Source organism: Chrysemys picta, chromosome 11 (genome assembly GCF_011386835.1).
Source record: "Chrysemys picta bellii isolate R12L10 chromosome 11, ASM1138683v2, whole genome shotgun sequence".
In the NCBI taxonomy this organism is placed as follows: domain Eukaryota; kingdom Metazoa; phylum Chordata; order Testudines; family Emydidae; genus Chrysemys; species Chrysemys picta.
The window spans coordinates 78,692,439-78,714,713 of NC_088801.1; the positions used below are offsets into that span (position 1 = coordinate 78,692,439).

Sequence of the window (22,275 nt, forward strand, 5' to 3'; positions counted from 1 at the left end):
GCCCACAGTCCCGCTCCCCGCCTGGGCCTGGACCCAGCTGCCAGGGAGAGCAGCCAAGCGAGCTGGAACTGTGCTGGGGACATGCACAGCAGGAGAAGGACAGAGTCCCCTCACTCCCACAGGTTACTGGGGTGGGGAGAGCACGGCTGGGTGCAAGCGCTGGGAGCTGGTTCTCTGGTCTCTGCTCAGCCAGAAATAGAGGCTTTTCCTGTATCCCGCCCCTCCCCTGCTGAAGCCCAGAGACACTTGCTGTCTGATCCTGTGACCAACCCCCCAAGAGCTGGCAGGATTGGCAGCCCTGGCCCAGGGAGGTGGGCTGGAAGTTACTCCCAGAGGCAACGTGTGGGGTGGTCATGTGTGTGTCCACACACACACACACACACACACACACACACACTGTGCCCCCTCAGTATCAGGAGGCATATGGGGCTTAGGACAGATCCCTGTCATCAGCATCTCCCATTGGCTAGCTTGGGGTTCTCCCCACTGAGCCGGCATTCTAAGGCCCCCCACTCTCCTCATTCGTTGTACAGAGATCCCAGGCACCGGCCTCAGGCTTGGTGGGTCACACCGCCGCTCCTGTGACTTTCTAGGCATCTGCAAGTTTGGCATTGCAACACTAAGCATCACAACTCAAGTCTCTTGGTGAATTTAGCCCTTAGGTCTTTTCCTCACCGTTAAAAAATGGTGTCTGTTTTGTTTCGTACAGAAGTACAGATTTCGTGTGGAAAACTTGTTCAATATGTGTTATAGGTGTTGGAACTAGGGGGACTGCCGCACCCCCTGGCTTGAAGTGGTGTCCAGCACATACAGGGTTAATAGTTTGCTTCAATGGCTCTCGGCACCCCCACTCTACACATTATTCCAGCCCCCCTGATATATGTAACAGAGACAAGGGGGGGGGGGAGTCTGTACAAGGAACAATGGTCTATTTTCTGCCTAACATAGGGTTACCATATTTCAACAATCAAAAAAGGAGGACGGGAGGAGCCCCGCCCTAGCCCCGCCCCCGTCCTGTCCTAGCCCCGCCCCTGCCCCTTCCACTGCCCCCTCAGAACCCCCAACCCTCCCCCCCACTCCTTGTCCCCTGACTGCCCCCTCCTGGGACCCCTGCCACTAACTGCCCCCTAGGACTCCACCCCCTACCTAAGCCTCCCTGCCTCTTGTCCCCTGACTGCCCCCTCCTGAGACCTTCCCCACATCCTAACTGGCCCCCTAGGACCCTACCCACTACCTGTCCCCTGACTGTCCCAACCCTTATCCACACCCCACCCCCAGACAGACCCCTGGGACTCCCATGCCCCATCCAACCACTCCCCACCCCCTGACAGCCCCCCCCAGAACTCCTGACCCATCTAAACCCCTCTGCTCCCTGTCCCCTGACTGAACCAATCCCTCTCCCCACTCCTGCCCCCTGACAACCCCCCCCAGAACTCCCAACCCCCCCCTGCTCCTTGTCCCCTGACTGTCCCCTCCTGAGACCTTCCCCACATCCTAACTGGCCCCCTAGGACCCTACCCACTACCTGTCCCCTGACTGCCCCAACCCTTATCCACACCCCCCACCCCCAGACAGACCCCTGGGACTCCCATGCCCCATCCAACCACTCCCCACCCCCTGACAGCCCCCCCCCCAGAACTCCTGACCCATCTAAACCCCTCTGCTCCCTGTCCCCTGACTGCTCCGATCCCTCTCCCCACCCCTGCCCCCTGACAGCTCCCCCCCAGAACTCCCAACCCCCCCCCCGCTCCTTGTCCCCTGACTGCCCCCTCCTGGGACCCCTGCTCCTAACTGCCCTCCAGGACCCCACCCCCTACCTAAGCCTCCCTGTTCCTTATCCCCTAACTGCCCCCTCCTGAGACCCTACCCCCCACCTGTACTCTGACTGCCCAAAACCTTACACCCCCAACCCCCAGACAGCCCCCCCCGAACTCCTGACCCATCCAACCCTCCCCCCTGCTCCCTGTCTCTTGACTGCCCCCCCCCCCCCCAGAACCTCCCTGCCGCTTCTCTGACCCCCGGCCCCCTTACTGTGCTGCAGAGCAGCGCGCTCGGCAGGGGGAGGGGAGCAGGGTCAGCGCTCCAGACGGCCGGAGGCCGAGGCGACGGCCGGTGATCTGCGAATGAACGGGGGAGGGAGGGAGGGAGAGGAGGGGAGTGGTCTCAAGTTGCAGGGGAGAGGAGGGGGAAGTGGAGGAAGGGCTCTGGCTGCCGGAGCCGGTGCGAGTGGCATGATCCGGCCGGCTGCCCTGTAAGCCGCACACGCTCTGCAGCGGGGGGAAAGCCGGACATTGACAAATTCCCCCCGGACTCTATTTTTAACTCAAAAAAGCCGGACATGTCCGGGGGAATCCGGGGGAATGGTAACCCTAGTGCAGGCTCTGGGAGGGGGTGGGGATGCGGTGCTTACCTGGGGGTCCTAGGCAGGATGGGCCAGGGGTCTCCACCACTGCTACCCCCAGGCACCGCCCCACAGCTTCCTATTGGCCGCAAGGGCGGGACACAGACCCCCCCGCCCCCCCCAGGTCCGGCAGCCACGTGGAGCGCGGGAGCCGCTGCGCTGGTGAGTGGGGCCCCGGGCTGCTTGAAATGGGCCGGGATGGGGGGGCACCTCGGGCCCCTAGAACTCGTTACCCATGGGGAGGATCCTAGGGTTACCATACGTCTGGTTTTTCCCAGACATGTCCGGCTTTTCAGCAATCAAACCCCCGTCCGGGGGGAATTGCCAAAAAGCCGAACATGTCCGGGAAAATGCCAGCCGGGCACTTCCCCTCCCGCGGCTGCTCTGCTCCTCCCCTGATTCTTCGGCTCTGTTTAAGAACCGAGCTGCCCGAGCGCTATGGGCTTCAGGCAGCCCCCTTGCCTCCAGACCCTGCGCCGCCGGAGCCCGGGAGGGGAAGTGCCGCAGGGCCGGCTTTAGGCCGATTCAGCCGATTCGGCTGAATTGGACCCTGCGCCAAGAGGGTCCCGCGCTGCAGCTGTCCGCCCCGCCCCCAGCTCACTTCCCCCTCCTCCCCTCCCCTGCACGCCCCGCCCCCTCCCCTGCTTCCCGCGAGAAGTCTGAGACGAAGCAGGGGCGGGCCGGCAGCACAAGGTAAGCTGGGGTGGTGGGGGCGGGAGAAGGGCTCCGGGGAGGCGCGGCCCGTTCCTGCAGGCCCCAGCGGCTCTGGCCCGGCTTGGCTCCAGCCCGGCCCCCGGGGCCCGGCTCCGGCCCGGCCTGGTCCCCCCACGGCGCGGCGCGGCTCCCCCGTCCCCGTCCCCCCTGCGGAGCGGCTCGGCTCCCCCGTCCCCGTCCCCCCACGGCACGGCTCGGCTCCCCCGTCCCCGTCCCCCCCGCGGCGCGGCTCGGGTCTCCCCGTCCCCGTCCCCCCACGGCGCGGCTCGGGTCCCCCCCCCCCCTCCCGCGGCGCGAGTCCCCCCGTCCCCCCCCGCGGCGCGGCTCGGGTCCTGGGGGCGGGGCTTGCTGCAAGCCCCGCCCCCAGGAATCGGGCCCCGCTCTTGCTAAGGCCGGCCCTGGGCGCAGGGTCCGGAGGCAAGGGGGCTGCCCGAAGCCCGAGCGCTACCAGCTTCATGGTTTGCCGGGCAGCCTCCAGTGTTGTACTTAAAGTACTGCACAGGATCTTTTTAGGGGGAATAAGACAAAACGCCACATTTATTAGTAATACATGTATTCATTAACACTGTATTATATGCATATAATATATTACACTTACACTCACACACACACACAAACACACTCCGTCTTGTTGTTACCAATTAGTTGCTCCCCTTAACTTCACTGGCCAGGTGAGTTAGATGGGGGAGGGGGTGGAGCCGGGCTTCTGCCGATCCGGATTGATGCTCCCATGTTGACAAGACGAGACCCGGGGTCCTCTGCAAGACACCTGACTTTTATAGCAGCTTTCCTCTTATGCAAATCTGTACCAGATTCAAACTCTGTGTCTGTGTCCATTGGTCCTTTGTGCTGCTTTCTTTTGAGTGTTGTCCCAATGCTGCAAAGAGGGTGTTTCCAAAAGAAGGTGCTTGCTTCTAACCCCGAGGCCGTCAGTATGTCTGCTTGTCTTTAATGAGCCCACTTGACACGTTTTATTGTCCTTGGGTCTGGCTCCCAGCCCCTCTCCAACAGTTGAGGCTGTCTGGAGGTGCTGCCTTCCATGCCTTGCTCATCCACACCTCATTCATTCAACAGGGCAATTGATTAAGAGTGGGGGGTGAGAGCTCTTGTTCTGCTGCTAGCAAAAAGAAATTTTTCTTCTATCTTATTTTATCCTTAGGGGCTATAATATTATACCAAGGGCAATGCATCAGAGGGGTAGCCGTGTTAGTCTGAATCTGTAAAAAGCAACAGAGGGTCCTGTGGCACCTTTGAGACTAACAGAAGTACTGGGAGCATAAGCTTTCGTGGGTAAGAACCTCACTTCTTCAGATGCAAGTAATGGAAATCTCCAGAGGCAGGTATATATCAGTGTGGGGATAACGAGGTTAGTTCAATCAGGGAGGGTGAGGTGCTCTGCTAGCAGTTGAGGTGTGAACACCAAGGGAGGAGAAACTGTTTCTGTAGTTGGATAGCCATTCACAGTCTTTGTTTAATCCTGATCTGATGGTGTCAAATTTGCAAATGAACTGGAGCTCAGCAGTTTCTCTTTGGAGTCTGGTCCTGAAGTTTTTTTGCTGTAAGATGGCAACCTTTACATCTGCTATTGTGTGGCCAGGGAGGTTGAAGTGTTCTCCTACAGGTTTTTGTATATTGCCATTCCTGATATCTGACTTGTGTCCATTTATCCTCTTGCGTAGTGACTGTCCAGTTTGGCCAATGTACATAGCAGAGGGGCATTGCTGGCATATGATGGCATATATAACATTGGTGGACGTGCAGGTGAATGAGCCGGTGATGTTGTAGCTGATCTGGTTAGGTCCAGTGATGGTGCTGCTGGTGTAGATATGTGGGCAGAGTTGGCATCGAGGTTTGTTGCATGGGTTGGTTCCTGAGTGAGAGTTGTTATGGTGCGGTGCGTGGTTGCTGGTGAGAATATGCTTAAGGTTGGCAGGTTGTCTGTGGGCGAGGACTGGCCTGCCTCCCAAGGTCTGTGAAAGTGAGGGATCATTGTCCAGGATGGGTTGTAGATCACTGATGATGCGTTGGAGAGGTTTAAGCTGAGGACTGTAGGTGATGGCCAGTGGAGTTCTGTTGGTTTCTCTTCTGGGCCTGTCTTGTAGCAGGAGGCTTCTGGGTACACGTCTGGCTCTGTTGATTTGTTTCTTTATTTCCTTGTGTGGGTATCGTAGTTTTGAGAATGCTTGGTGAAGATCTTGTAGGTGTTGGTCTCTGTCTGAGGGGTTGGAGCAGATGCGATTGTACCTCAGTGCTTGGCTGTAGACGATGGATCGTGTGGTGTGACCGGGGTGGAAGCTGGAGGCATGAAGGTAGGCATAGCGGTCGGTGGGTTTTCGGTATAGGGTGGTGTTAATGTGGCCATCGCTTATTTGTACAGTGGTGTCCAGGAAGTGGACCTCCTGTGTAGATTGGTCCAGGCTGAGGTTGATGGTGGGGTGGAAGCTGTTGAAAGCATGGTGGAATTCTTCCAGGGCCTCCTTCCCATGGGTCCAGATGATGAAGATGTCATCAATATAGCGTAGGTAGAGAAGGGGCATGAGTGGACGGGAGCTGAGGAAGCGTTGTTCCAGGTCAGCCATAAAAATGTTGGCATATTGTGGGGCCATGCGGGTGCCCATAGCGGTGCCACTGGTCTGGAGGTATATATTGTCACCAAATTTGAAATAATTGTGCGTGAGGATAAAGTCACAGAGCTCAGCAATAAGTTGTGCTGTGTCATCATCAGGGATACTGTTCCTGACAGCTTGTATTCCATCTGTATGTGGGATGTTTGTGTAGAGAGCCTCTACATCCATGGTGGCTAGGATGGTGTTTTCTGGGAGGTCACCAATGCATTGTAGTTTCCTCAGGAAATCTGTGGTGTCACGGAGATAGCTGGGAGTGCTGGTGGCGTAGGGTCTGAGTAGGGAGTCCACATATCCAGACAGTCCTTCAGTGAGAGTGCCAATGCCCGAGATGATGGGGCGTCCAGGATTTCCAGGTTTGTGGATCTTAGGTAGTAGATAGAATAACCCCGGTCGGGGCTCTAAGGGTATGTTGATTTGTTCCTGTGTTAGTGTAGGGAGTGTCCTGAGTAGATGGTGTAGTTTCTTAGTGTATTCCTCAGTGGGATCTGAGGAAAGCGGCCTGTAGAATTGGGTATTGGAGAGTTGTCTGGCAGCCTCCTTCTGGTAGTCAGACCTGTTCATGATGACAACAGCACCTCCTTTATCAGCCTCTTTGATGATAATGTCAGGGTGGTTTCTGAGGCTGTGGATGGCATTGCGTTCTGCACGACTTAGGTTATGAGGCAAGCGATGTTGTTTTTCCACAATTTCTGCCTGTGCACGTCGGCGGAAGCATTCTATGTATAGGTCCAGACTGTCATTTCGACCCTCAGGAGGAGTCCATGTGGAGTTCTTCTTCCTGTGTTGTTGGTGGGAGGGTATCTGTGTATCAGTGCGCTGTTCAGTGTTATCATGAAAGTATTCTTTGAGTCGGAGGCGGCGAAAGTAGGCTTCCAGATCGCCACAGAACTGTATCATGTTCGTGGGGGTGCTGGGGCAAAAGGAGAGTCCCCGAGATAGGACAGACTCTTCTGCTGGGTTGAGTGTGTAGCTGGATAAATTGACGATATTGCTGGGTGAGTTAGGGGTACCCCTGTTGTGGCCCCATGTGGCAGGTAGGATTTTAGACAGCTTACGGTCCTTTTTCCTTTGTAGAGAGGTGAAGTGTGTAATGTAGATCTCCTGTCTTATTTTAGTAAAGTCCGTTTGTGTGGAGGGTTGGTTATTTATGAGAGTCTCCAGGTTGGAGAGCTCTTTCTTGATGTTTTTCTGTTTGCTGTATAGGATGCTGATCAGGTGGTTCCTCAGTTTCTTTGATAACGTATGGCATAATCTCTCACTGTGGTCTGTGCAGTATGTAGATAGCAATGGATTTTTCACCTTCAGTCCATTTGGTATGATGTCCATCTGTTTGCATTTGGAAAGGAAGATGATATCTGTCTGTATTTGTGCAAGTTTCTTCATGAGGTTGATAGATTTCCATTCCATACGGCTAAATGCAGTGCCTTGCATGGTGTCAAGTATCAGAGGGGTAGCCGTGTTAGTCTGAATCTGTAAAAAGCAACAGAGGGTCCTGTGGCACCTTTGAGACTAACAGAAGTACTGGGAGCATAAGCTTTCGTGGGTAAGAACCTCACTTCTTCAGATGCAAGTAATGGAAATCTCCAGAGGCAGGTATATATCAGTGTGGGGATAACGAGGTTAGTTCAATCAGGGAGGGTGAGGTGCTCTGCTAGCAGTTGAGGTGTGAACACCAAGGGAGGAGAAACTGTTTCTGTAGTTGGATAGCCATTCACAGTCTTTGTTTAATCCTGATCTGATGGTGTCAAATTTGCAAATGAACTGGAGCTCAGCAGTTTCTCTTTGGAGTCTGGTCCTGAAGTTTTTTTGCTGTAAGATGGCAACCTTTACATCTGCTATTGTGTGGCCAGGGAGGTTGAAGTGTTCTCCTACAGGTTTTTGTATATTGCCATTCCTGATATCTGACTTGTGTCCATTTATCCTCTTGCGTAGTGACTGTCCAGTTTGGCCAATGTACATAGCAGAGGGGCATTGCTGGCATATGATGGCATATATAACATTGGTGGACGTGCAGGTGAATGAGCCGGTGATGTTGTAGCTGATCTGGTTAGGTCCAGTGATGGTGCTGCTGGTGTAGATATGTGGGCAGAGTTGGCATCGAGGTTTGTTGCATGGGTTGGTTCCTGAGTGAGAGTTGTTATGGTGCGGTGCGTGGTTGCTGGTGAGAATATGCTTAAGGTTGGCAGGTTGTCTGTGGGCGAGGACTGGCCTGCCTCCCAAGGTCTGTGAAAGTGAGGGATCATTGTCCAGGATGGGTTGTAGATCACTGATGATGCGTTGGAGAGGTTTAAGCTGAGGACTGTAGGTGATGGCCAGTGGAGTTCTGTTGGTTTCTCTTCTGGGCCTGTCTTGTAGCAGGAGGCTTCTGGGTACACGTCTGGCTCTGTTGATTTGTTTCTTTATTTCCTTGTGTGGGTATCGTAGTTTTGAGAATGCTTGGTGAAGATCTTGTAGGTGTTGGTCTCTGTCTGAGGGGTTGGAGCAGATGCGATTGTACCTCAGTGCTTGGCTGTAGACGATGGATCGTGTGGTGTGACCGGGGTGGAAGCTGGAGGCATGAAGGTAGGCATAGCGGTCGGTGGGTTTTCGGTATAGGGTGGTGTTAATGTGGCCATCGCTTATTTGTACAGTGGTGTCCAGGAAGTGGACCTCCTGTGTAGATTGGTCCAGGCTGAGGTTGATGGTGGGGTGGAAGCTGTTGAAAGCATGGTGGAATTCTTCCAGGGCCTCCTTCCCATGGGTCCAGATGATGAAGATGTCATCAATATAGCGTAGGTAGAGAAGGGGCATGAGTGGACGGGAGCTGAGGAAGCGTTGTTCCAGGTCAGCCATAAAAATGTTGGCATATTGTGGGGCCATGCGGGTGCCCATAGCGGTGCCACTGGTCTGGAGGTATATATTGTCACCAAATTTGAAATAATTGTGCGTGAGGATAAAGTCACAGAGCTCAGCAATAAGTTGTGCTGTGTCATCATCAGGGATACTGTTCCTGACAGCTTGTATTCCATCTGTATGTGGGATGTTTGTGTAGAGAGCCTCTACATCCATGGTGGCTAGGATGGTGTTTTCTGGGAGGTCACCAATGCATTGTAGTTTCCTCAGGAAATCTGTGGTGTCACGGAGATAGCTGGGAGTGCTGGTGGCGTAGGGTCTGAGTAGGGAGTCCACATATCCAGACAGTCCTTCAGTGAGAGTGCCAATGCCCGAGATGATGGGGCGTCCAGGATTTCCAGGTTTGTGGATCTTAGGTAGTAGATAGAATAACCCCGGTCGGGGCTCTAAGGGTATGTTGATTTGTTCCTGTGTTAGTGTAGGGAGTGTCCTGAGTAGATGGTGTAGTTTCTTAGTGTATTCCTCAGTGGGATCTGAGGAAAGCGGCCTGTAGAATTGGGTATTGGAGAGTTGTCTGGCAGCCTCCTTCTGGTAGTCAGACCTGTTCATGATGACAACAGCACCTCCTTTATCAGCCTCTTTGATGATAATGTCAGGGTGGTTTCTGAGGCTGTGGATGGCATTGCGTTCTGCACGACTTAGGTTATGAGGCAAGCGATGTTGTTTTTCCACAATTTCTGCCTGTGCACGTCGGCGGAAGCATTCTATGTATAGGTCCAGACTGTCATTTCGACCCTCAGGAGGAGTCCATGTGGAGTTCTTCTTCCTGTGTTGTTGGTGGGAGGGTATCTGTGTATCAGTGCGCTGTTCAGTGTTATCATGAAAGTATTCTTTGAGTCGGAGGCGGCGAAAGTAGGCTTCCAGATCGCCACAGAACTGTATCATGTTCGTGGGGGTGCTGGGGCAAAAGGAGAGTCCCCGAGATAGGACAGACTCTTCTGCTGGGTTGAGTGTGTAGCTGGATAAATTGACGATATTGCTGGGTGAGTTAGGGGTACCCCTGTTGTGGCCCCATGTGGCAGGTAGGATTTTAGACAGCTTACGGTCCTTTTTCCTTTGTAGAGAGGTGAAGTGTGTAATGTAGATCTCCTGTCTTATTTTAGTAAAGTCCGTTTGTGTGGAGGGTTGGTTATTTATGAGAGTCTCCAGGTTGGAGAGCTCTTTCTTGATGTTTTTCTGTTTGCTGTATAGGATGCTGATCAGGTGGTTCCTCAGTTTCTTTGATAACGTATGGCATAATCTCTCACTGTGGTCTGTGCAGTATGTAGATAGCAATGGATTTTTCACCTTCAGTCCATTTGGTATGATGTCCATCTGTTTGCATTTGGAAAGGAAGATGATATCTGTCTGTATTTGTGCAAGTTTCTTCATGAGGTTGATAGATTTCCATTCCATACGGCTAAATGCAGTGCCTTGCATGGTGTCAAGTATCAGAGGGGTAGCCGTGTTAGTCTGAATCTGTAAAAAGCAACAGAGGGTCCTGTGGCACCTTTGAGACTAACAGAAGTACTGGGAGCATAAGCTTTCGTGGGTAAGAACCTCACTTCTTCAGATGCAAGTAATGGAAATCTCCAGAGGCAGGTATATATCAGTGTGGGGATAACGAGGTTAGTTCAATCAGGGAGGGTGAGGTGCTCTGCTAGCAGTTGAGGTGTGAACACCAAGGGAGGAGAAACTGTTTCTGTAGTTGGATAGCCATTCACAGTCTTTGTTTAATCCTGATCTGATGGTGTCAAATTTGCAAATGAACTGGAGCTCAGCAGTTTCTCTTTGGAGTCTGGTCCTGAAGTTTTTTTGCTGTAAGATGGCAACCTTTACATCTGCTATTGTGTGGCCAGGGAGGTTGAAGTGTTCTCCTACAGGTTTTTGTACAGGGCAATGCAAAGTTTCTAAATGAGGCTTTGATACAAAGTTCCATGAAAACAGAGGTCACACGTGGGTAGACCCACCACAAGGTTATATGAAGAGGCACAATGTAAAGTCATATGAAAATTATCAAAGATTTATCTACACCAGACCCTGCGCCCCCGGCTGGGCGCTTCCCCTCCTGGGCTCCAGCTGCGCTGGGGAAGCGCCGGCTGGGGGCGCAGGGTCTGGGGGCTGCCCAGCAAACCGTGAAGCCGGTAGCGCTGGGGCAGCCCTTTCCCCCTGGCTGGGAGTGGGAGGGAGGAGGGGCGGAGTTAGGGTGGGGTTGGGGCGGGAAAGGGGCGGAGTTGGGGCAGGGCTGGGGGGTGGGAAATGGGCGGGGCCAGGACCCCATGGAGGGTCCTCTTTTTTTATTTGTTAAGTATGGTAACCCTAGCCTGCACCCCCCTTGGGTCCCCCAAACTCCCTCCCAGAGCCCACCCCCTTCCTGCCCCCAAACTCCCTCCCAGAGCCTGCACCCCCACCCCTTTCCCACAACCTTCTCCCACCCCCAAACCCCCTCCCAGATCCTGCCCAGCTGATCGGGAGGAGTGGGGAGGGAGGGGGAGGCGGTGATTGGCGGGGCTGGCCGTGGGCGGGAGGTGCTGGGGGCTGGAGGGGGAGAGCGGATGGGGGGCTGCTGACATATTCCTGTGGCTCTTTGGCAATGTTCATTGGTAAATTCTGGCTCCTTCCCAGGCTCAGGTTGGCCACCCCTGGTCTAGACTGAGCACTGAGTCCCATTGGGTAGATAGAAAGATTAACCTAAATAATCTGTACAGAAGCCTCTGGAACCCCATAAGATTGGGTCCCTAATCCATGAACTATTGAAACTCATTTACAAAACTTTTCTTAAGCATGACATGAATATATTGTCTCATACTACAGATTTAGAATTTAGAATTCCTATTCCATGATGAGATATAATGTAGCTTAATTAAAACGATCTTTAGATATTTTTTCCCCTCAAAAATCGATTTAAATAAAAAAAAAATCTGAGTTTTTGATTTTTTTTTAAAAAGTCATTGATTTTTATCCACCCAGTCAGCGGGGCATGGTGCGGGGGGGGGGAAGGATTGGTCCCCAGCTGGAGCGAGACGAGCACAGTGGGGTATGGGGGGAGGATTAGTCGCTGCCGACTGGAGGAAGACAGGGGCCAGGGGCAAAAGCACAGTGGGGCAGGAGCTAGGGTTGGTCCTTGGAGCAAGGGGGGGGGGGGCTGGGGGTAAACTGCAAGCGCAGCAGGGCTGGGGAGGGGGTAAACAGGATCCCTCCCGCCCCTGCCCACATAGAGTGGGTACCTACCTTCTCCCTGGTTCTAGCCCATTCTCTTTGTCTCTCTCTGCACTGAGCTGAGGGTGGGTGTGCACTGAGCACGGGGCTGGGGGTGCAGGGTCTGGGAGGGAGTTAGGGTGCAGGAGCAGCCTGGGGGTTGGGGGTGCAGGGTCTGGCCAGGAGCTAGGGTGAGGGAGGGGGCTCAGGGATGGGGCAGGAGGTTGGGGTGTGGAGTGCTTACCTGGGGCAGCTCCCATTTGGTGCAAGGGGTGCAGGTGGGAATGTGGGGCCCTGTTTGGTGGTTGGGCTGGGTATGTGTGGGGGTGCAGGAGTCAGGGCAGGGGTTTGGGTGTGGGGGGGGTGCAGGAGTCATGGCAGGGGGGCTGAGAGTGTGGGGGGTGCAGGAGTCAGGGCAGAGGGCTGGGCTGGGGTAGTGGGGGTGCTCCCAGCGCCCTGCCCTGAGTGTCTCACAGGAACGCGGCACACTCGGGGAAGAGGTGGGGGAGAGGATGCTTGGCTGCCGTCAGGAGAGAGCGGGGGCAGAGAAGAGTGGGACGGGGTCCCTTTGGAGTGTGGGCCCGTCGCTATGATAAATCCGTTACTAGGGAGGTTGAGGGAACAGGGCTGGGGTGGGGGGTCTGAGGGCAGTGGGTCAGGGTGGGGCAGTGGAGGGGACTGTGCGGGAGGCTGAAGGAACAGGGTCGGGGGGTCTGAGGGCAGTGGGTTGGGGTGGGGAGACCAGGGGTACTATAGAATCACAGAATATCAGGGTTGGAAGGGACCTCAGGAGGTATCTAGTCCAACCCCCTGCTCAAAGCAGGACCAACCCCAACTAAATCATCCCAGCCAGGGCTTTGTCAAGCCTGGCCTTAAAAACCCCTAAGGAAGGAGGTTCTACCACCTCCCTAGGTAACCCATTCCAGTGCTTCACCATCCTCCTAGTGAAAAAGTTTTTCCTAATATCTAACCTAGACCTCCCCCACTGCAACTAGAGACCATTACTCCTTGTTCTGTCATCTGGTACCACTGAGAACAGTCTAGATCCATCCTCCTTGGAACCTCCCTTCAGGTAGTTGAAAGCAGCTACACATCCACTGCTTTCCCCTCATCCACAGAGCCAGTTATCTCCTCATAGAAGGCAATTAGGTTAGTCAGGCATGACTTGCCCTTGGTGAATCCATGCTGACTGTTCCTGATCACTTTCCTCTCCTCTAAGTGCTTCAAAATTGATTCCTTGAGGACCTGCTCCATGATTTTTCCAGGGACTGAGGTGAGGCTGACTGGCCTGTAGTTCCCCGGATCCTCCTCCTTCCCTTTTTTAAAGATGGGCACTACATTAGCCTTTTTCCAGTCATCCGGGACCTCCCCCGATCGCCATGAGTTTTCAAAGATAATGGCCAACGGCTCTGCAATCACATCCGCCAACTCCTTTAGCACCCTCGGATGCAGTGCATCTGGCCCCCTGGACTTGTGCTCGTCCAGCTTTTCTAAATAGTCCCAAACCACTTCTTTCTCCTATAGCGGAGGCTGAGGGAACAGAGGGGTCTGAGTGCAGGGAGTGGGGGTGGGGCAGTGGGGGGGACTGGGGGAGGCTGAGGGCACAGGGCTGGGGTGGGGGGTCTGAGGGCAGTGGGTTGGGGTGGGGCAGTCGGGGGGACTGTGGGGGAGGCTGAGGGAACAGGGCTGGGTGGGGAGTCTGAGGGCAGTGGGTTGGGGTGGGGCAGTCGGGGGGACTGTGGGGGAGGCTGAGGGAACAGGGCTGGGGTGGGGGGTCTGAGGGCAGTGGGTTGGGGTAGGGCAGTCGGGGGGACTGTGGGGGAGGCTGAGGGAACAGGGCTGGGTGGGGAGTCTGAGGGCAGTGGGTTGGGGTGGGGCAGTCGGGGGGACTGTGGGGGAGGCTGAGGGAACAGGGCTGGGGTGGGGGGTCTGAGGGCAGTGGGTCGGGGTGGGATGTGGGGGGGGACTGTGGGGGAGGCTGAGGGAACAGGGCTGGAGTGGGGTGTCTGAGGGCAGTGGGGCAGCGGTGGGGCACTGGGGGAGGCTGAAGGAACAGGGTCGGGGGTCTGAGGGCAGGGGGTTGGGGTGGGGCAGTGGGGGGGACTGTGGGGGAGGCTGAGGGAACAGGGCTGGGGTGGGGGGTCTGAGGGCAGTGGGTCGGGGGGGGGATGTGGGGGAGGCTGAGGGAACAGGGTCCATATTGCTGTGCCTGTTCCCAACATGTCTGCCCCTGTGTGTTACAGGGCGCAGCAGGCACTCGGTTGCCAGCCTGGCCGTGGGCATCACCCTGGGGGTTGTGGCCGTAGCCGCTGTGGCTGCGGTGCTGTTGTGGAACAGACACAGGTGAGTCCTCTCCCTCGCCGGGGTGGTGGGGCTGTTACACCCCATAACCCATCCCCTCTGCTCTCTCCGTCCAGGGCCTACCAGGACATTGGAGCAAGGGAGTCTAGGGCCTGAGGGCAGGGGGCGTCACCAGGCGTGGGGATCAGCCCCTCTCCTGGGGACGTGAACCCTGGGGCCGAGTCTGCGCCCAGCCCCAGAGCTGAGTGCCCTGAGGGCCAGTCTGGATCTGAGCAGGGGGAGATTGGGGCCCGAGCTCGGGGTGGCATTCTCCTCCCCCTGGGATGTTCTGTGCACATTAGACATTTGTGGGCTGTCATGGAATGGGAATTTTCTGTAATATTTTGTATGAATATTGTGTGTGCCTCAGTTTCCCCAACATGCTGCATGGTTTACTATGTGGTGGGACCCAGAGATTCAGCTGTGACGGATACCAGCTGTGGGGCCTCGGCCCCATGTCCGTGGAGGGTCGGAGAAGATAATGGCCACTCCAATTACCAAGATCTTTGGTACCGAGCACCTAATGACCATGGGTGGCCGACACCTCAGCAGGAAGCCAGCTGGGTGTGACCAGTTGGGAAACAAAGGGCTGAGGAGGGGCCAGTTACAGGGTTGTGGAGTTAGGGCCGGCGCAACCCATTAGGTGACCTAGGTGGTCGCCTAGGGCGCTACAATTTGGGGGGCGGCGACCGCGGCGGTATTTCAGCCGCGGGACCTTCCGCTGCCTCTGTGGGGGGCGGCATTTGGGGGCGGGACCTTCCGCCGCCTCGGGCGGCAGAAAAGCTGTCGGCGATCCTGTGTGGAGTATGGGCGGCTGGAAGCTGGGACTGTCTCCTGCAATGGGACAAAAGAGGGATCCGAGGGCTAAGGGCTTGTAGCTCTCTGTGCTAACCAAGGGATGTCTACTCTGTGGTCCAGCCAGCTAACAAACCCTTCTGCTGTCCCTGCAGATGTTTGCAGCAGGGTGAACACTCCCTTTGGGTGCACAAGGCTCTCCCTGGTGTCCAACCCAGGTGGACTTGCTGACGGGGGCTCCCGAAGTGAAGCAGGGGTGCTGGAGGCGCCGAGGTTCGGTCCCAGGAGGCAGTCAAGCCACGTCACTTACCCTAGTCACAGAATGAGACACTAAGTGGGTCTGGCTCCTGAAGGGGCCTGCCCAGGGACTGTGCCAGAGGCGCTGTGGGATCGCTGGGATCCAGGATCCGCATGGAGCCGGAGCTGACCTGTGCCGTTCAGTAACCCTGCAGGGAGGCGCTGCCCAACGGGCCCCGGGGGCAGGGGTCAGCCTGGCTACATACACAAGGGGAGAGAGTACAGCAGGGGCCATGGGAACCCGGAGGGGATCCTGGCAGAGCGTTCAGGCTGAGCTGGGATGCCCGGGAAGCAAGCGGATTGGCTACCCACAGGGAGCCCTGACAACACTACGGGACGCCGGGGAGGCCGCTCCAACTCGCTGGCTGGGCTGAGAGCTCCTGGGGGCCGGGCCCATCTCCAGAGCTGGCTGTGGGACACCACGGGCTCTCTGGGGGTAGCTTCCATCCTTTTGTTCTGCATCTGTGCGGAACCGAGCACTCGGGGGTCCTGGGTACGACCGGGATCCCCGGCCCTGCGGTAATCCAGCAATAATAATAGTCCGGGCTGTGGATGTGAAGTGGGTTCAAGCAAGGTGGGGGGATTTTAGTCAGGACTCCTGGGTTCTATGCCCAGCTCTGAGAGAGGGGAGTGGAGTCTAGCAGGTGAGAGCAGGGGGGCTGCATCGACCAGCCTGTTACAAGGTAGAACAGCAGCCCTGAGCCACGCTGAGAACAGATGGACAAATTCCTGGCCAGACACTTGCTACTGTGTGGTGTGTCTGCACGGCGGGGCCCTGAGCGGTGTGACTCCGCCAGCAGCCCGTTGTGGGCCCATGGGGGTCCTTCACCCTGCTGGGGGTGTCATCTCCAATCTGCTGTCAGTGGGCTGGCAGGTGGAGCGGGAGTGGAGTGGGACTTTTCTGTAATATTTTGTATGAATACTGGATGCACCTCAGTCTCCTCTATTTGCTGCATTGTTCGCTAGGTGGGGGAGGAAATGTCTGTTTACTCTTTGCAGAGGCCCAGGGACCCAGAGCGGTGCAGACTTCCTGCCTCTCGGGAAGGAGGCCGAACAGCAATACTCTGGCCGAGAACAAAGGACTGAGGAGAGGCCAGGTGGGGTGTTTGACAACTAGGGGAACGGGCTAAAGACGCACAGAGCGGGAGCCAAGGGGGCCACACAGCTTGGTGGGGCTCAGAGATCCCCCGAAGGAACTCTGCTGTAACTTCCATTTCCTTGTGCTGAGTCGGCCAACGCTGAGTTCCAATCACCTCATAAACCCGCCTGCTTTGCCAAGCCTGGCTGAGATGAGGGGGGAATCGCTCCCTTTGGGGGCTCAAGTCTCACAGCGGCGTCCAGCCCAGATGGACTTGCTGAAGGAAGCTCACGGTGTGAAGCAGGGCTGCTAAGCGGTGACGCCCTGTGGCTTTCCCTGAAGGTGGAGTGGGGCCCTCTGGGGGGTCTGACACTCCAAAAGGATCTCCCAGGCACCGTTCCAAGTCTGGGCCCGTGCACCGAACCTGTGGGGACGTGACAGAGGGGTGCAGAGCGGAGAGAGCCCAGGAGCTCAAGTGCTGGGGTCCTGGGGGTCAGTTTCTGGCTCTGCAAGTGACTCCATGTGTGACCCTGCACCAGTCACTAAATTCTCTGGGCCTCCCTCCCCAGCTGTGCCAGTGGGACGATGGCCTGGCCCTGCCCTGCCCTGCCCCATGGTGAGCGGGGGGTGAATGCAGCAGAGTGGGGAGAGGCTGAGACTGGGGGCTTAGAAGTCCCGTAGGGAGATGGATGGTGCGAGCGGTAGAGAGGCCTGACCCATGGAGACGGAGCCCCACTCTCTAGCAGGGTCCCTGGGGGCAGCCCTCAGGCCCACTCAGGTGGGAGGGGGGAGCTCGGACCTTTTCCCTGTGATGCCAGCCCTGAACCTTTCACTGGGACTAAATTTACAGAGACAAAGCTACCGATGCCGGCCACAGCCTGCCCCATCCCCAGCAGCAGGAGGCCAAGCAGATGGAGCAGCCCAGGCACTCTGCTTTGTGTCCTGTTCAGGGACGACTGGTCCTGGGCTGGCCACGCTCTCCAGCGCCATCCCAGCTGCCCTGGGGGCTCAGTGGGGCCAGCGCAGGGAATGGGCGAGTCCTGCAGCCCGACCCCAGGCCCTTGCTCTCTCCCCTGCGAGGGAGAAGTAGGGAACCGAGCCCTGCTGGGGCCGGCTCTGCCTTGCGACTGATGCTCTGCGAGCCCCAGTGCTGACCGGCTCGTGGGCTGAGGGTGCCCATGTTGTACTTAAAGTACTGCACAGGATCTTTTCAGGGGGAATAAGGCAAAACGCCACATTTGTTAGTAATACATGTATTCATTAACACTGTATCACATGCGTATGAGATATATTACACTCATGCACACACACAAACACGCACACTCCGTCTTGTCATTGTTACCAACTAGCTGCTCCCCTTAACTGCACTGGCCAGGTGAGTTAGATGGGGGAGGGGGTGGAGCCGGGCTTCTGCCGATCCGGATCGATGCTCCCATGTTGACAAGACGAGACCCGGGGTCCTCTGCAAGACACCTCACTTTTATAGCAGCTTCCCTCTCATGCAAATCTGTACCAGATTCAAAATCTGTGTCTGTATCGTTGGTCCTTTGTGCTGCTTGTCTCTGGGTGTTGTCCCACTGCTGTTCAAAGAGGGTGTTTCCAAAAGAAGGTGCTGGCGTCTAACCCCCGAGGCCATCAGTATGTCTGTTCTTCTTTAGTGAGCCCACTTGACACGTTTTATTGTCCTTGGGTCTGTCTTCCATCCCCTCTGCAAGGGTTGGGGCTGTTTGGAGGTGCTGCCTTCCCACCTTCATCCACACCCCATTTAATCAACAGAGCAATTGATTAAGGGAGTGGGGTGGGGGGAGATCTTATTCTACTGCTAGCAAAAAGACATTTTCCTTCTACTTTAACTATCCTTAGGGGCTATAACCTTATATCAAGCCTTGACACAAAGTTTCTACATGAGGCTTTGATACAAAGTTTCCATATTCCAAGGCTTGATACAAAGTTGTAGGAAATAGCTTAATACAGGGTTATATGAAGAGGCATAAAACAAAGTCACATGAAAGTTATGTGAAGATGCTTAATACAGAGATTTATCGACACCCATCCCCGGGGCGATGGATGTTGTCCTGGGTCTGGTGCTCAAACCTGGACAGACTCTGGATTTAGAGAAGAGCACGACCCCCAAGGACGAATTTGGGGGAGAGTCTCTCTTGAAAAGCAGCATCTGCTTGGGGGGCAAATGGGGGAAACCGAGCAGGGGGCTCCCCCTGCCCAGTGAAATGCCCCTGCCCCCAGAACAGCCGCATCCCACATTAAGTCCCTCCACCAGGCGGCCATGTGCAGCTGGAACCAACTGGGAATAGACAGCGATGGGCTTTGGATCAGCCCTGTGGGCTCTTCTGTCCCGTACCCAGACCCCAGAGGGTAGCAGCCCTCTCCCAGCAGAGGGGGCAGGGGCAGCCCTTGGTGAGTCTCTAGCAGGTTGAGGGAAGGGGACGGCATCGTGGTTATGGGGCCATGGGGCTCCCACCCAGGTACAGCAGCTGGGAGTGGAGCAGGGACACTGGGGACGGGGGGGTCGGTGCAAATGGCTCCCATGAAGGCACCTTGGATGGATTCAGGGGCATCGGGTCCTCCCCGCATTTATGTGAAAGCAAAAAGGGTCAGTGACCAGGAGCCACTCGGGGACTGATCTGCTACCCCTCCGTGGACCCACCGTGCACCCACCGGCAGCCAAGCTCCCCCCCTGTTCCCCCCTCATCTCCCCCTCCCAGCGCTTGCCGCCGCCAAACAGCTGTAGCAAGCTGCGGGGGGGAGGGGGACGGGGACGTGTCGTGCTCAGGGGAGGAGGCGGGGCCAGGATTTGGGGAAGGACTCGAATAGGGGCAGGGAGGGGGTAGAGTTGGGGTGGGGACTTTGGGGAAGGGGTTGGAATGGGGCCAGAAGAGGGTGGGACAGGGGTGGAGTCGGGGCAGGGCAGAGGGGGGGGCGAGCACCAACTGGCACCAGAAGAAGTTGGCGCCTATGACTGGATCGGAGTCATTTTGGGGCAGTGATTGCCACTTAGTTCTATAGTTCTCACAGTATTTGGTCTTTTGGCCCCAAGATGAAAACTCTGTCTGTGTCTCTTGGACGGTGAAATACAAATATTATCTCCTCAGCTAATATCTGTTCTACTCAGTGTGATCTCTGATCTGGTCCCCATTGCAGAGCTGGGTGGTCAATAGGGGTTTGGAGAAAGGGAGTTGGAGTAGGGGCTTGTTCTGCCCATTCCACGCGTCAGCCTGGCATTGCAGCGCTTCCAGGAGCGGTGCCTCTCCCAGCTGGGACAATCTTCTGGTTCAAAGGAAGTGAAAACAATGGTGGGGTCAGAGTCTGGATTGTGATGTTCCCATGTCTTGTCTTTGTTTCAGGTTGATTTGTGAGCTTTGAGTGGGGGGGCTGCTGTTGTATTAAAGTTTGCATTACTGTTGTTTGTAGATCACTTAAATGACTCTACTTATTTGCTGGACTGTTGGCGTTCACACTGCTCTTCTTCATGTACTTTCCAAAAGTGTGTGGTTTGGATCAGCCGTTCATCTGTGTGCCCCTGAAAGAGAATGTTTCTGACCCTTTCCCCTTGAGAAAATATCGTTGTTTTAGGGTAGGGAACAGTCTCTGTCAGTGGTTTCCCCAGCCTAGGAGCAGAAGAGGAGGAAGGTTTGAGTCAGATGGGTAGTTTCATCCACAAGAAACCTCCTGATCATCTGATCTGACCCCCTGCACGTCCCAGGCCACTGCCCCCCACCCAGTGACCCCTGCAAAGACCCCTGTCATCTGGATGAGACCATCTGCAGACTATCCTCTTGTCGGCCACGGGCAGAGAGTAGGAGGGACTGAGGTGCACCGGATCCTGAGGCCCCTGCAATGGAGGGAATTGATTTGGGAGATACACCCAGAGGATTCGAGCAAGCGACCCAAGGTCCCTACTGTAAAATCCCTTCCCGAGCCCCAAATGGCGATTGTCAGTTTGGCCCTGAGCACGTGAGCAAGACACAGCAGGCAAGCGTCTGAGGAAGATCATACATTGAGCCAGAGGGTCCCTGGCCGATCTCTGGCGCTTCCGGGTCCTACGCGGTGCTGGGTTCTCAGTGACTCGCATTAACTGAGGAGAGAGAGAGAAGAGAGAGGGGCCCCAGAGCTGAGCGCTGCAGAGCAGAGACTCCCACGCTGGGCAGCCCCTTCCAAGGACGGTTGTTACTTTGGACCTGGAACCTGTTCTCCAAATCCCACTCCATCTCTCCCCGCTCCCAGCTCTCTCCCCTCCCTCTCAGTTCAGCCCAAGGTGAAAGTTCCCCCTGAAATCGGGATCCCAGCCCCACCCCAAGATGCTGGTTGCTCCATGATGGGGTTTTACTCCTCGGGGACTGAAATCAAGCAGTCTAAGAATGGGAAGGCGCAGATGGAGACCGGCCCGTCCAGATCCTGGTGATGCTGGAGATGAACTCCCGGCACGGAGATGTCTACACCTGCCAGTGGAGCACATCAGCCTGCAGTGCCCCCTCTTACTAGGGTAAGAGACTCTGAACCTGGCACATTCCCTGAGCCCTCAGGGGCACCCCTAGCTCCGTGGAGCCCGCGGGAGACACGGGCATGTCTCCGAGAGCCGTCCCCATCCCTGGAGGCAGACAGCAGAGACGTGACACAGGGAAGGAGAGGCTGGGCCTAGCCCAAACCACCCGTGCTCTTGTTTTCTCAGAGGCACAGGCTGACCCTGCCCTCGCTGGGGTCGGGGGCTATGTGCTGGGGTTGGTCTTCATGATCCTGGGATCGCTCATCTCCCTGAGGAATAAGAAAGGTGAATGGCTCCGGGACAGAACTGCGCCACCAGGAAATGACTCCCATGGGGCCGTGATGAAGTCGCACTGGAGGATTTCACTAGAATTTTGATTCACCACAATTTACTTTAGCTTCCCCTTCCTGCATGAATCAAGTTCTCCAGTGACCGAGGAGCTTCCTCTGCCTTTCTCTGCCCACGGCCAGGAAGTGTGGGGCTATTCTCAGCTCCTGGCTTCCCATAAATCTGAGTCAGACCATTCAGATTTGGAGCTACAGTTGTGGCCCTCCTGGCCTCCCCTCCAGGTCTCCTCTCTAGTCCCACACGCTCCTGGAATGTCAGGGAGTTGCGGGCACAGTTGGTGGTGTCTGTAAATCAGCCACTTTCTCTCTAGTTGTGAAACAAATACACTTCCCCTATTACAAATATGGAGACCAAACTCACGTGAGAAACACAACAGCAATCCCACCCCTGAACTCGGAGACTAATTTATTGTACCCTCTACATTGCTTCCCTTTTTGCCTCAATGCATAAAAAGCATGTAATAACTTCCTGAGTTCCTGTTACGTACACGGGTCACACACACACACACACACACTGACCATCCGTACAGCGCTCTTCCGAAAAGCACCAGAGAACTCAGCTGAAACAATAAATCGGTGACATTTGAGAGTTCTAGCCCCAGACCACGAGTCAGGCTGAATTTTACTTAGAAATCGCATCTCTGGCGATGAAGTGGCGAGCGTTGGCACGTCTGTCCCTGGCACAGCACTTGCTCGGCAGGCGGAGGGGTGCCAGATCCCAGGGAGGGGGAAAGGGCAGGAGAGGGGTCTCTCCCTGGGGCGGGGGTTTCCGTGTAAGAGTTCCACACACCATTTGACCCTTCTGCTCTCTAGCGCTGATGGGACGTGTTAGCTGATGGCTGGAGCTCCAATCGCTGATCCCCAGGCCTCAGTGCTAAGCCCGAGACCTGCTGTGAGACAGTTGACAGGAACTGCTCGGCCTGCCCTAGCGGTGAGGCCCAGCCGCTAACTGCTGAAGTCACCGAGAGCTGGGCTGAGCGGGGGGCTCAGGAGGTGGCAATAGGAACAGGTGGCAGCAGAGGCGGCGAAGGCCCCGTGGCCAGCGGGGGCACAGTGGGGCGCAGAGTGAACGGTGGCACCGGGGGCCACTTGCAGTAGTGGCAGCC

At 56.0% G+C, this 22,275-nt stretch overlaps 1 protein-coding gene and 1 pseudogene across 1 annotated transcript in view; both read left to right on the forward strand.

Moving 5' to 3' along the window:
- The first annotated feature begins 2,338 nt into the window (after window positions 1-2,338).
- Window positions 2,339-22,275, forward strand: part of LOC101946292 (antigen-presenting glycoprotein CD1d-like) — a 28,869-nt gene continuing 8,932 nt past the window's right edge. The window contains 7 exon segments of the mRNA XM_065561282.1: window positions 2,339-2,363; window positions 14,055-14,154; window positions 18,685-18,736; window positions 20,602-20,641; window positions 20,644-20,709; window positions 20,712-20,783; window positions 20,786-20,822. Of these exon segments, the coding sequence (XP_065417354.1) occupies window positions 2,339-2,363; window positions 14,055-14,154; window positions 18,685-18,736; window positions 20,602-20,641; window positions 20,644-20,709; window positions 20,712-20,783; window positions 20,786-20,822 (392 nt within the window).
- LOC112061051 (U2 spliceosomal RNA) lies at window positions 19,411-19,591 on the forward strand (annotated as a pseudogene).